Raw genomic sequence first — 15,264 nt, 5'->3', positions numbered from 1 at the left:
ACTGAAAGCAAATAGCAAAGGTCACACCTTTCCAATAAGCACGGTTAGACAGCTTGTGACAGCCAAGGCAAAGAACTTATTTCCTGCTCAACTTTTCTTTTTGGCAGAGAAGACTCATTAGAAGAAACAGAGCAAGCTGGAAAGGCAGAGATTCAGTGCAAGATGACACAACACCAGCGACGAGAGCCCATCTGTGACAGCTCTTCGCCAGTAGCAAAGACAGCTCACGTGGTGCCATCTGGAACGGGTTCTTCTTTCAAACAATACAACGCCTCGCACCAACTCCTGCAGAATTCCCTGTAAGCAAATTCAGTGCATCTCGAGCTACGACTCTGTGCCAGCGATGGCTGCAAATGTTTAACGCCGTGAAGAGGCTCCATGCTAGGTTACAGGAACTGTGTGTAAGCTGCGTTACTCCAAGAAGAAAACAACAGCTTGATAGCGTGCATCAAATACGCAGCGCGCATCTTGAAAAACAAGATTCATGCAAGGCTGCTGCAGTGTTGTGAATGTGCTGGTATTAATTAAAATGTTCATCTGCTAACCTAACGCCGATGACAGAATATGAAAAGCACGGCTGGTTATCCAGACTGAGAAGCAGATCAACCACCATGATAACACAAAGCCAATGCCAAAGCAAACACCAACTCACTGTCAGGGGAAGGTGGATTTCCAGTCCAAGTTCATGTATCAGGACCATATTAACTTTCCATATTCTTTACTCGGAGCAATCTGAACGAGCCAGGCCACAAACAAATTCATTAGGTCGTCTTGAGAAGGATACATGTAGAAACAGAATTACCCAACACTGCCCTGCCAGTCAGTACAGCCATCGCACTGCAAGTCCAGTTTCCTCTTGGCACAGTCACATTTCCTACTGTATAATCAAGGGCCAGCAGAGTTATTGCTTCATAAGAGGCAGCAGTAAAGGGATTATGTGCATTCCAAAGGCAGCTGCTTCCCTGCCCTTTCTTTGTCAAGTCTCTCAGATACCAGAACTTAGAACTCTATATCATATATATAGAGGAGAGTAAAGCAGTAGCCAAGTGAAGGACAAACAGCCATGAAAAAAGACACAGCTGCTCTTCCCGTTCCCTGTGCTACGTAAGAGGAAGTTTAGCAAATGCTCTGAGGAAACAGATCTCTGACCCACAGTTGTACACTGCTACTGAAACTTGGAGTCATTGCTCCCCTCCTTTACGGCAAAAACCCTTTGTCTCATCAATTGTGTGTAAGCCACTTTTGCAAGCACAAGATACTTCATTTATTACCGGGTCTTGCAAATTACTCTCCATAGCTGATAGAGAAAGCTCTTTCTGTTGTGTAGTGTTTATGCGCTAAATGTAGTGTTTTATCTGCTAATCACCATCCATAGCTTTTAAAGAGCATTCCGAATTGTAAAGAAGGCAGCCAGCTTTGATTAAAAATTTAACGCTTTAAATAAAACCACACAATCCCATTTCTTTCACAAGTGCCCAAAGGCAGCAGCAAGTCACCACGTGGTACCGATCCCTGGCTGAAGTTCCACACGGAGAGGAATCAGTCCACTTCGGTGTACCATTAAGTCCTGTGATAAGCAACAGCGCCTGAATTTACCATGCTGCTACACAAACTACTCAACCTTTATACCCCCAGAAGAGGATTACGTACAAACCTGCAGATCTACTGATGCAGATGGAAGGTGGCTGCAGCAGCTTTCCATGTCGGAGCACTTGGATCTCAAACCTGAGAACACAATCCCACTGGAAAAGCTCTCTCAGGGCACGTTCTATCATCTAACTTCAAGGAAGCTTGTGCAGTGCTCTATCACAGTGAATCATAAAACCCAGAGCAATATTTTCTAGGGTTGCAGTCACACACGCACAGCTCCAGGGCCTAATCACCAATAAAGCTGGAGACGCTGCTTTTACCTATCAGTAGGCACATCCCAACTTAAGGACATCGTCACAGATAACCCCACTGCAGCACATGGCAACGACACCCCACAGAACATAAGAACAGAGTGTAGCCAGCACTGGGATACATACAGCCTGTGGAGAAATGCACTGTAAGTAAAGGAACTGTCAATGGAAGGTCCCCACACAAACAAAGCAGGAGAGATCCGGGTTATTGATGCCAGTGACAGCCACAAGGGGCTCCAATTTTTTTCTTTTTTTTTTTTAATTTTATTTAATCAAAGTTAAGACATGGATAAACATAAATACAGCACAGGTACTTCAGATCATTCTTCATATCGTGTACAGACAGACTGATGGATGTAATTACCAATGAAACCTGCAGTCAGTGAAGTGCATACAGCCTTCCCCCCCCATACACACAGGAACCAATTGAAAAACAAAATAAAACAAACCACACAGACAACCTCAGCACACACTCTCATTACAAATGATTCATACATAAATAGGTAGAGGGTGCAAACAAGCTAATATGCGAACATGTATAACCTCTCGTTAATGGGGAAAAAAAAAATAAAACAAACAGAAGCAGCCATAATGATTAAAATACATTCAGTTACTGATAACTAGTTGTGCCGTACAAGGCATTATCAAAAAAAACCCAAAAAAAAAAGGAAATTGTGCTGCAGAGAAATGCTATATACAACAAGAAAATAAACTGCAAAGTTAACGCATGCATGTTTTATCCTGGAAAAGCACAGCCCTCCAATATTTGTCTCCTCATTTGTTATAAAAGCCCTCTGCACTCAACTAAAATTAAGATGATCTTAAAGGATAATACTCGTAAAGTTTGTTGTTTTTTTTTTACTTAAGTCTTCAGCCACAGAAAACTGCAATGAAAAATAAATGTTCCGTCATTTTCCAAAAAAAAACAAAACAAAAAGAACAAAATCTATTCATCTGATGACATGCATGATTAAAAGGTCTAGGCAAGGTACACTGCTCTACATTCCCGATGACTAAGGAAAAAATAAAAAGCTCAAGTCAATTTAATCTGCAGATGGTCAAAGGGTTTTGTATTCCAGCAGGAGCAGCAGTTCAGATCTTCTGGATTTTTTCCCCCACAACTACAGGGTTCTCTTTTCTGATTTTCTCAGCAGCATCAGCTTTGTAGTTGTAAGAGCAACTGTGTACATCTGAATAGCGGTGCATGCCGCAGTAAACGTTCCCACACCGACACTCAAACCCTGCGGACAGAAACATCAGTTTAGGCACTTCAGTATTCCTTAAGCACACCCGTTTGTTTTAAATCCTGAATGTGTTCACTCACTATCAATAAATCTGTCACCAGTGTCAATCAGCCAAAGAGAAGCTCTGCTGCAGAAAGCATAAGAATCACAAATAATACATTTAAGCAATAAAAAGCAAGATTTGACTCGACAGATCCTTCCCGTTGCATTACATATCAGTACAAAACACAGTCCTGAAGACTTCTGGATCATTTTCTTTGTTTCTGAACCATTACCCCCACAGAAGCCAAGCTTCCTCAGGCCTTTCCACTGACCCACTGCAATGGTGGTCAGCGAATAATGGCAGCCAGCTATCGGCCAACCCCCAGCTAAGCAGACTTCAGAAGAGTAGTATTTAGAATTCTAAGTTTCGCTTAGAGAAAGGAAGCTGAAAAACAAAACAAATACATGAAGGACTAAGTCTAGTACAACTCAAGACAGAAACAAAACTTGGGCAAAGGCTCTCCCAGTCAACAACATCAAGAAGTGGCCGTGCCCCATTTATGCCCTAAGAGCAGATGTTTGCAAAGGTCCAAAGCCTAAATTTCTTTATAAGAAAAAGCAGAATGAGCATTGCTTACCAGTAAGTCCAACCTTCTTCCTGCACATGAAACAGCGATTCTTTTTCTGTTTTGGTTTGTCAAGTGACTTGTCTTGTTCTTCAGGTGCTGGCTCTGCGTTCTCTGACACTGAAGCTAACATTAAAAAGTTGATGAGAACACTGGAAAAAACAACTCTCTCTTCTTCTGTTTAAACGATACGATAAGCTAAAGCCCATACTGTCAACTCAGGCTGTGGGGTTCGCAATTTTGCTGCAACTTCAGTATGTGAAGAGCCATGAACTCACAGCACTCCCTCCCTTCAAACCTTCAGTCCAATTCAAGGAGAGAATTCACTGAATGCCGTTACAGAATTCACAGTATTAAGATACCATAAATTAAGAGGTTTGATATTCGTCCCTTTATATATCAGAGTAAGTAAAAATAGGTTTAAGAATTAGGAGTCTGAGCTGCCAGATTTGAGGAGAGAATGAACATCCAGCACCAAGTGTTTCCCATCAGTGTTACTGGTCTGCTTCCCTAAAACAGGAAATACAGAAAGAAGCTTTTAAGCAGCATTAACAGCACTGTATATTATGAGGACACGCTGAGAAAAATATTCCTTTCCAAATGTTGTAATGCCATTATTTTTGCTGAAGGCTGCAATAATGAGGCCATACAAAGTGCAGTGTTTCAGAACAATCTCTACTACTGTGGATGCTGCTGCTCACCTACATCTCCAGCAAGGAAGTCACTCCTTTGCCTTGGAGTCTCAGAACTACAGGAACTCACTACTCTGAAACCCACAAGGAAGGGAAATGCCTCTTTCATTTCGGAGAGATTTCCTAAGACAACTTTCAGACTACTTCATTGCTCCCTCACATACAGAGGAGAGCTTACAGCTTGCGTGGAAGAACAAAAAGTAATGGCACTATTTGCCTTACTCAGGTCAAAACAGAAACTGGTTGGTTTTCCCTCAGTATTTGCACACTCCTCACTTTCCAAAACAAAAATAGATACCAGAGCAAACTCGATCTCAAGAAGGGCTTGAGAGGTTTGCAACCTAAGCATGAAAGCAGTAAGGACTGAAAGACACACAGGATGTATCAGAAGTGGTAAGAGTTACCTTCCTGTGTTTATTGACTCATTAAGAAAGCTTTATGCCATGAACTGCCATTTCACAGCTAACAACTCAGGCTTGCATTTCCCCTCTTGCAGCAAAATCCAGTTACTTCAATCTAAGTTTTTACAGAAAGCCTCTGTAACTGTAAGGCAAACTTAAGGAAAACTGGCACTGTTCCCCACATAACAAGGCTCTCCAATCTACACATACACTTATTTTCTTTGTGCATGAGACTCACACAGTAGGAAAAAGAAAGGTTTAATAATATCTAAGGGCTGCTGCTTGCTGCTGAACTGAGTGGGAAGATTCTACTGCTGCCACAAGTCATTTAGTATCTACTGTACTAACTAGACATTTTGCCTCTCAGTTTGCTTTTGCACAGGAGATAGATTTGACTGAAGATCCTCTCTGATAATCGTGAATGCCCCAACTGGTAAGTCACCTTCAGATAACAGGGCGTCAGTGCTCTGTCTATAAGCTAAGCATGACACACAATAGAAAAAAGCCAGGTAAAAATGCAATGCCACCCAGCCTGGAGCTCACAGGAAATATGCTGCAACCACTCCCAGCTGCTGTATTTTGTCTGGATTCCAGGATGCTGCTGCCTGTGTTGCTGGAACTGGTTCCCTCCCTTCCCCCAGTCCCAGCCCTGCCTTTTGCTGGGGAACAGAAGCACCAGCAGTACCAGGACAGGCTGCCAACTAACCAACAAGGAATAAAGCACATGAAGAAATGCTCATCTCTCAGGAGGTGACAAGTTGTCCTGCCCCCTATTAGTTCCTTGCTTTACAGAGTGTGTTCCTAACCGATCAAAACAACCAGAGCCTGGATTTCCTCCTAGAGGCAGCAGCTTTTGCTACTGCTTTGCTTGTGCCAAGCCTGCTTGAACTTCAGCACACTCCGACCATGAAAACAACACCTTGGAGATAAAGCACACTTGAGTTCTTGTATCCCTGCAGGCTCAACACAGAACTGCACACATTTGTTGCAAAGCTGCTGACACCTCATCTGTTCTCTCCGCCAGCTCTGGATGTTTTATGTTTGTCACCTCAACTACCAGGCAGAGCTTCTGAAAGAAAAAGGTCATTCCCATGAGCAGAGAACTAACAGCTATATTTACCTTTCAAGCACATCTGACCAAACCTAAGAAGAAGAATACCCACTCTGAAAGAAATTAAATATATAAGGTTAATCCTAAACACAAGATCACTAACTCTCAATGAGCTGAAGTGACCAGCCTGACACATACTGTACCTACAAAGAAACAACAGGAGGATATTGCTGCTGTGTTCCAGTCCTGTTTGCATTTTCCCCCCAAATGAGAAGGATTGTTTCAGCCTCAAAATTAAAGATGCAACAAAAGCAGAAATCAACCTTATCATTTGCACTTTGTGCTAGGTGCCCATACCATTTAAAAAGGCTTCTCTTCTCACCTGGGGGTAGGCTAGCCTGACCCACCACAAGCAGAAAGAGTTCTAGATGTTGGCTGATGATAAACATAAGCTATTCTTTATGCATATAAGCTAGAAAGTAAAGATCACAATAAACAATAAAATCACCATGATACTTGAGCATCCTTGGGAGTAAAGCAGAAATTCTTCAGTTTAAAAAAACATGATTCCAGTATACCTACTGAGAGACCTTGCATACAGTGTTAGAGCATGGAGGCACTAAGTTTACATAAGATAGCACTAAAATAAAAGCACACTCGCCTATAAAATTTAGTTTAAATCTTTATCATCCTCCCCTCTACACCAAGAGAATTCCTCCAGTGAATCAAAATATCCTGCGTTATTCTGCACTTCTACATTAAGCACACTCCACACCCACGTCCCTGGTACCGCCACAAAAACATTTAGTAGCCACCAGTCCCACTCCAGTACTGCTTACTGAGACAGCCCTGATAAGTCTCACTGCAGTTGATAAACCTTCGGCTCAACAGCATTCCCATTAGGTCCAGGTTACCTCCCTGTAAAATTTCACAGCAGCTATTCCTAATAAAGCTTTCTATTCAGTCGGTGATACCTCACAAAGAAAACAACCCCGCAACCAAAACCAAGCAAGAGCAAAACCGGCTGGCTTAAATGAGAACAAACACGCACGCGCTTCTCAGCTGGTTACTCAAGTTGGTTAAGTCTGATTTCCTTTTAAAAAGCCTCCCTGAAATATGAAGCATGAATCCTAACCTGCCTATTTTAAACTCATTAAGCCTAGAGCAGTGAAACACCTTTTTCACTCGCTTGCAGGCTTGCCAGAAGGCAGCCCAATTAACCCAGTGCCTAACAAACAAGGAATCCTGACTGGCTAATTGTAACACAGCTGTAATGTTGAGTGAAAGGTACAGCAGTCCACAAGGTAATCTAAAATGAGTTGGAGAGATGCTCAAAATAGCAGAAAGCTGCTACAAGAGCTGGATTGTACCTACTTCAGTGTATTTCATTTTAGGTCACCTTTAATGATACGTTCATTAGAACAAAAAAAATTAAAGGATATGTAAAGGATATGTACCTATTAGCCACTATCTAGTGTCTGGGCTTTTTGCTCTACAAGCAGGGCTTTTTTTTCAGGATAATAAATGCTGAGCAAGTGATCAAATAGGAAAATCCCCCACACACACCCCCATCCAGAGACAGCACAAGAACTGTAAGGTCTTACTTTGGGACTCCCAGCATACTGAGACTGTAAATGCTGCACATCTAGGCAATGCTACCTAACTGCCTCACACATCCTTTGTCAGAAGCCTAAAACTCAAATTCTGACTGATGTGGAAGACAATCTTTGGGATGCAAAACTATGACAAGGCCATAAAGCCCACTTAGCATTCAATACAAGTCGCTTTCTTTTCAAACTTGCACTTTTCAAAGCAGAAGATTATGACTGGAAAGGCTACGTTATATATGATTTTCAGCTAAGGGATAGCACAGAAGTAATCTGCAGAAAAATGGGGCTGACCCTGCCACAGTGAGTTATAAATAGGGACTGTAATTTAGAACTGCAATTACGTGCTGATGTTCTCGGTTTAGAAACTATTCAGGTACAAAGAAAAGGACACTGAAACACTCTAAACACCTGGCGTAGGTTGACCCTTGAAATGCATTCTGTAAAATGGGAATATAGGAACACACCCTTGAAATCAAAGTTTCTAGTTCCTATCTTCTCACAGGGAGAATTAGCTTTAGAGATGGATAAATACATGTTCCCTCTAATTCTCTAGATGTGAGATGAGACTTCCTTCTGAAAGCTTGCAGAGTAAAGTCTTTACAGAGGCCCAATCACAGAAAAAGCAAAGATTATTTTAAATTACAATACTATTACCCTACCTCCAAGAGAAACAGCAGTACATGCTGTAAACCCAGAGTTTCAGTTTACAGTTAAGCCAAGCAAGATACGTATGTAGACAGAGACACTAATCCAGGCTCTGGATGGAAGAAAAAGAATCATGAGACTAACAGGTTCTGGAAGCTTTTGAAGTAGTGAGAAGAAAAAACATGGCAGTAGAAGGTGATGAGCCTAAAAAACTGACATTATATTGCCTGATAAAGGCTTATTCTGATATGGAAGTCACACGTGGTACAAGATATCTGCACCTGACTGATCTAATTATGAGGTCACCTGCAAGGGACATACCTGTACAGGAGCTGGGTTCATGCAACGCATCCCAGTTTCTCCATACTACAGAACTGAGATAAAAGTAAAGCCACGCACATATTACTCAGAGGTACAACAACTCAAGATATACCTTAAAAAATCCACTGTGAAAACATCCACAACTTGACACCTATAAGCCCTCATAGCCACTGTCTTCTCTCAGGCTAGGTAAGGTCAGATGTGACTGATCTGCATGTTAAGAGCATGCCTTGTGCACACTGTCAAGGTTGAGTTATTCTGTTCCGGAAAATGAAGCAATAGATGCTAGTGCATAATCTTAAAGATGCACTCTAGATGTAAACAGGTTTCCAGAAATACAAAGAGCAGTACAAAACAGCTTAAGCACTAAAACCTTCCCACCTCCCTGGTGACACAAACTGTGAGTGATGACAAAAGACTTTACTGAGCACAGGAAACAGCCACAAAGATGGACTCTTTTATCCTCCCCTACAAAAAGGGATGATAACTGATTTAGTAAAATACTTGAAACACCAAACTTCAATAACATAAGTTTTGAAAGAACCTGTATTTAGCAATTAAGTGAAACAGCACACTGTGTCTGTGGGAAAACCCAAACTACTACTTCAAGTCTGCAGAAACAGAGCTCTAGACACAGAAGTCTTAGCTGCATCAGCAGGAGAAGACACAGAATACTTCCTGACTTACCTTTCAGTACCTTTTATAAAGTCAGTGGATTACAGGCCTGAACAAATTTGGTACGCTACCTGATTTTTGCACTTTCCTAAGAACCGCTATTAAACACTTTAGTTTTAAGTTCCACAGGCATAGAGAGAAGAATCAACCAAGAAAAATAACCCAAAACAACAACAACAAAATCTCTTTACGTTGTAACAACAATAAGGACATAAGGACATTAGACCAGACTTGAAATGATCCTTTCATGTGTTCTTTCTTCCTTTCCCCCCCACCCAAAATCAAGCAACCAGAGTGTGTGGATGAGTAATTTTATCTTTGATAAAATACACTAAAAAAATCAAACAAGTCCCCAGGCAAAAAGCTTTTCAGTAGACGTTTCATGCTTACACTGACACTGTTTTTAGCTGTCATAACACCCCCTGTAACAAATACAGTGAAACTTCCATGGTACTTGCCTAACCTGCAAGTTACCAACCTGAGAAGTAACGCATTCTCCCAAATCTATCCTCACGTAGTAGCTGAGGCATAGAGACTTAAAGCATTCATTTATGATGTGTATTTCCAACCTCACTTAACACACTTTTTACTGAAATTTGCAATTGAAGTCAGAAATCTGCAGTTCAAGACTCTTACATGAAGTTTATCATTATTTTTACATCTGATTTCACAGAACATTTAGTTCTGAGAACGGGCCATCTCTTGAACAGGAGCGTATAACAAACAGTCAAGGTTTTAAAGACATTCACAAGATCCATCTCCAAAAGCCAGGCACCAACCTTGCAACTCTTCCGTCTCAGGTACTGTTTTGTCCACAGCCGTGCTATCGGGTTGGGATGATGCTACAGATTCTGTTAAAAGTGACTGACTTGATACAGGGCTGAAAGGCAATGAAAAGAAGTTATACTTTGTTTTTTAACACAAAGCATGTCCACTTCCTATGGAACATTCCTGAAAGAAATACGTTAGAGTAAGTCTTGACAAGATAGTGTGCCAATACTTTTCACTTCAACATTTTTTCTGCAACCATGAACAAAAAGTACAATTAAGACTACTAGGAAATCAGAATTGATGAAAAATTAAACATTTTTGCATTCACTGTCTGCAATAAACCAGTTCAACTAACAAAAAAATGTGCTATCTCCCACCCCCCCCAGCCATTTATCATAGTTCAGTATCTTAGCCTTCCATAGAGAAGAAGCAACTACGCAGCATTCAACACACAGGGATTTTCGAAACCTTAGTCAGCGAGATAATTGTAGGGGAGCTACCTCTGGTGTTCCAGTGATACGAACAAGAAAATTGCAGCATGTCAATGCTTCCAGCAGTAGAGCATCCACAGAACTTACATTTGTGAAGTGTAAAACAGTAATGGCCAACTCTGCCAGCCATACTGCTAAAACCAGAGGGCAGCTGAAAAGCCACAGTGAAATACTCTGGACTGTTATGGGAGAGACTTAATTCTAGCAGTCAGGCACAGCAAAGCTGATTAGTATCAGCTCTTCTGTGCCACAAGTCTCAGATGAGGGGTAACACTACCCACTTGCCCAACTTCTTTCTCTGGAGACTGAAGTTCAACCCCAGTTTTATTACAGAAGAAAGAAAAAAGATGTTGATTTTCTGACACACAAGGCTCAGGACAACCAGCCATTCTTTTCCTCTGTAGCCAACAAGCTAGTGATCATATACAGTTCCTTTCAATAAAGACTGGGTGGGAAAACAAACCCAAGGCACTTCAACTGGTTCACCTCTGTGTACTGACCTGGATGGTTCTTTTCTCATTAATTTATTTTTAAAATACCCACTGTAATTGTTGTAACAGGGTAAAATATTTACTTACTACCTCAGTAAGAAGTCACAGAATAAAAAGATAAAATATGACATCAAGCACAGCACCCAGAACTCAGTTCATGTGCAGGATGCAAGCAAGAGATAGCACCTCCTATAAAAAGCTATGGGGTAGAAAAGAGCCTGAACAGAATCAGTCAGCGATGACTAAAGAAACCAAATCCTGCTTACCCTTGGTCTGCACTTTATTGCATTTCTCTTTTTAACCAGCAGTATTTGCTCAAATTTTCATTTCACTTCTATCACGTAGCTAACAGTCCTCACTCCAAACAAATTTCCAGAGCACTTCTAAAGTTGCTGTTGGTTGTACCAATCCGTAACTGAAATACGGCCACCAAGCAAATAAATATTTAGCTTTCACAAATGGAGAGCACTTAGTAAGTCTGAGTGATTTACAAGAGGACATTACGTCTCCCTGAATAATCCAGTTGGAAATGACTTGTTTAATAAGACATCAGTTCAGCAGTACAACTTGTACTAGGATTTAGGCATCCTTCCCCTGCATGCTGCACATTTTGCAAAGCAACCAGTTTGTTAACACATTATCATACATTTATGAGAGCACTCGTCAACAACTTTCTGCCATTTTTACAAAATCCTCAAGTGTCTGGGATGGAAAAACCTCTCCTTTGGTAAGGATACAACTAACTGCAAATTGTGGAGCTGGAAGACTAGCCAGATAAATTTCTGTGGAACAGCCATGAAGCTGGCAATGCTCCTATTTGAGGCTAAATTCTAAAGAGAAATCTGCATTTGAATGCAAGATGTAGCTAACAGATCCTCTACTATTTACTGTGAAATCGTGCTTTAAATTTCTTAGTTAAATCTTAGATGGTTTCCTAAGCCAGGTCCTCAGCATTTAATCATGGAGAATCAAAGCACACTTAATTTCATCACGCTAAAACATTTCCATGCAAAAAAGTCAGAACGACAGAGACAGCTTACCTTGGCTGCATAGATTGAGTCGATGAAGAATCTAAAGTTGACTGAGTTTCCTGGGCACTGCCTTCTGTGCACTGAACTGGTAAGGACTCAGTTATACTACTGACAGAAGCTGCTGAAAGGAAGACACGGATGTAAAATGTGTTACATTGCTTCCAAGGGTTACATAAACTACACAACACGACTATTCTTTGACCCCCGCCACACCAGCCAGGAAAGTAATTGAATCTCAGCCTACATCATAATGAAAAATAGTTTTACAAAGAAGTAATTATGTTTGGCCATATTTCGAACGTGTTTGAGCCCCAGGGCCCTGCAAGTTTCACAGCACAAGACTGCAAAACTAGAGCTTTAAAATACTATTTGCTGTTACTGAGAGCATCTACTAACAGCCTCCTCTGTATAAACTCAAGTTCCAATGAACCAGGGTGGATAGGAGATACAGCACTGTAGCATCTCAACATCTCCTTAGGATACACTAGGAAGTTGTATGAACCTCGATCTCTAGGTTTCCAGCAATGAAAGCTGAAGCTTCCAAGTAAAAATTATGTTTATAATAAATAGAAAAAGTTCACAAAAGAGCCCAACATGAGAAGCTTGGTGTCGATATCCAGGCAAGCCGGAATAGGCATTTTAGATTCTAGAGGGGTGCACTTCCTTGCACTCCTTTCCACAGCAAGACATGCTGAAAGAATGAAATAGAACAGAGAAAGGGTTCTTTTTCCTGAGGGGATCACCATTAACTTTGAGGGGGAAGAGCCCTCCCAGTTTTCTCCTAGAGAGGGAATGTAGGAAGATAGCATTGATTGCAGTGGGTTGGGGAAATCAGTGCTGTAGAACAGAACAAATACATTGGGCAGTGGGCCAGAAAATAAAAATAAAAAAAAGGAGGAAAAGCCTTTCTTAAAATAGAAAAGAAAAAGCATCTGGGAGTTAATCCTTCAGCATCAGGCTGCAAACCTGTACTTGAAACGCTTTCCACAATCATTCCCTAAGACAGACGTTTCCTCCACTATCAGTAGCTCTGGGAAATATGTGTTAGCATTTCTCTGCATTTTTTACCTTGGAACTGTAAACAGTCATAAATATAATATATTACATATTAGCAACTTGAAGCAGATTAATTACAGCACAATAACACCGTGAGCATTTCATCAGAGTTCAATCTATCAGGTAAAATACATACACAAATACAGTCAGTTGGTTCGCACTAATGCTTCTGAGTATTTAGCACTGTGCCATGGCCAAGGTGCAGCCTAGCTTATCATTTCAAGTCTTCAAACAGCAGCACAACACCATTACTTACCAGGAGGGCTAATTCTACCATTACTGTTCTGCCTTTGAAGATGTTCTTTGTAGCATACTGAACACATGCCATTTGTTCGAGGGTTCCCATAAAATCCGCAACCAGTGGAACAGAGCATAGGCACTTGGCTACGGTTGGTTTCTTGAGCCATCTTCTCTTCTTCTACGCACCTGAAATTGATACATTTCCCATTATTTAGAGGCCTCAGAAAAACTCTTTTACAGTTAATATTTGGAATTCTACCTTTCTCTATGCTCCATCAAGATGCTTAAGGCCAACCTTAAACCTTATCAGTAGAACTACCACAATTGATCCTCCTTAATGGTATTCTTAGCCTCGTAACTATTCTCAAATGACCTAACCTGTAGATGAGTTTCTGATATCTGTTACTTACTGAGGCAAAATAAACTATATAAAAATATAGAGAGAAATATATAGAGAGAAATATATATATAGACACACACTTGCCCAATTTTGTACCAGTTACCAAAGAAGAGTTCCTCATTAGTGAGTTAAGTACCTTAAGGTATCAGCTATTTCATTCAAGATCTGCTGAGGTCTACCATTATATACATCCTCATCAGAAATTAGGATGAAACACAGACAATTCTTGTAGGACAAAATGAAGACAGATGAGCAGCATCACTGAAAAAAAAATCAATGCTACAAGTAATGTCAGCACATATATCAAAAGCATAGAAAAGAAAACCCAGAGGGCAAGAGGATCTAAGATACTTGACTATTTCACCAATTGTCTAGCTATAAAACTAGATGAGCCTACGGTCAGAAATACACCTGGGTAGAAAGGCTTCCTTTTACATAGGATGTATTTGAAATCACACATCCACTGCAATTTGCGTTCGTTATTCCAAAAGCATATGGAACTGATACTTAAAAGTAAATCTCTGGGTTGCAAAGCTCAGAGCAACACGAACACCAGCCAAGTCTCCTGTTCACAGCAGTGAAGTGTTCTACTTTGAGGACAACAAAGTACGCAAGATGTAAGATAATAAAGATGTACAGGCAAAAAGACAAAAAAATCTCAGTAACTTATTAAGCTTCAACCTGCAATTAAGCTTCTTTCAGCTGCCTGACCCACACCAATACAGAAGCATTTGCTTGTAATGCACAAAGCCCCCACTGACCTCAAACGGCAGCTAGATTTGATTTTGCTGAAGTACTGCACCTGCAAGTGAAAGGGCACTTTCCTGCCTGCCTTTTCTCCAGACAACCCTGTAGAAGGAGCTGCAATAACCTATGCAGGCATTCAGTTCTTACGCTGGGCTCAATCTTCAGCTGCACTGTGTGAGTGAAGGGTAAGTTAACACGAGTTGTCTGCGTTTTGGTAGCTTTGACCACTTTAAAGATGAAACCTTACACAAGTCACTGCTGGCATACGGTATTTGAGATGGAAAAACTAATTAAAAACCCCTTTGGACAAAGTATTTCAACAGCTAATAAAGTCTCATTCGCTAGGCAAGAACAACACTTAATTTCAGATTAAAAACCTACCAGACTAAATCTCAAGTTTGACTCTGATTGTCTCTCCATTCAGCAGCTAGCTTCAAGCAGTTATTAGGAACTCAATAACAGCACATTACTGGGTGTTTTTTTTCTGACTGCCCAAAGAACAGCTGCTGAACAGAGCAGGTGCTAAAGCAGTTGCACAGTAACTATCTCTATAATGGACTTCAAGTCTGCACCATTTCAATAAGCAAATTGTGAAAGGCGCACAAGGATGACCAGAAGAAAAACTAGAAAAGCCAGCTCCTGATTTCCTCAACCAGAGGATCCAGCCAGCAGGTGCATGCGAGCCAATGGCATGAGGCTCCAGAACGTGCTGATCAACAAGGGAAGTGCCACAGATGCCTCTGGAGTTTCAATAAAAACCACAGGAAGTGGAAGTTCCTATATTGGTTGCTAATATTTTGGGAATAAAATGAAGAAGAGATAGTATTGAACTGATGCAACAGTACAAAACTCAGTGAGAAAGGAGCTGAAACAGCACAACAGCTTGTTG

The 15,264-nt window shown here is 41.0% G+C and overlaps 1 protein-coding gene across 5 annotated transcripts in view; it reads right to left on the bottom strand.

Moving 5' to 3' along the window:
- Positions 1-2,111: 2,111 nt before the first annotated feature.
- Positions 2,112-15,264, bottom strand: part of ZFAND6 (zinc finger AN1-type containing 6) — a 32,624-nt gene continuing 19,471 nt past the window's right edge. For 2 of the 5 annotated variants that reach the window (XM_072345884.1, XM_072345880.1), the window contains 5 exons: positions 13,245-13,414; positions 11,942-12,053; positions 9,928-10,028; positions 3,766-3,879; positions 2,112-3,142 (listed from right to left, as the gene is read on the bottom strand). In XM_072345884.1, the coding sequence (XP_072201985.1) occupies positions 2,994-3,142; positions 3,766-3,879; positions 9,928-10,028; positions 11,942-12,053; positions 13,245-13,395 (627 nt within the window). In that variant the 5' untranslated portion in view covers positions 13,396-13,414 and the 3' untranslated portion in view covers positions 2,112-2,993. The remainder of the gene's footprint in view (positions 3,143-3,765; positions 3,880-9,927; positions 10,029-11,941; positions 12,054-13,244; positions 13,415-15,264) is intronic. The other 3 variants (XM_072345882.1, XM_072345881.1, XM_072345883.1) reach the window with 3 other exon arrangements.

The sequence above is a fragment of the Excalfactoria chinensis genome, chromosome 10, assembly GCF_039878825.1.
Source record: "Excalfactoria chinensis isolate bCotChi1 chromosome 10, bCotChi1.hap2, whole genome shotgun sequence".
Taxonomy (NCBI): domain Eukaryota; kingdom Metazoa; phylum Chordata; class Aves; order Galliformes; family Phasianidae; genus Excalfactoria; species Excalfactoria chinensis.
Note: the sequence above shows the minus strand (reverse complement) of the source record. Positions and strands in the feature narration are given on the sequence as shown.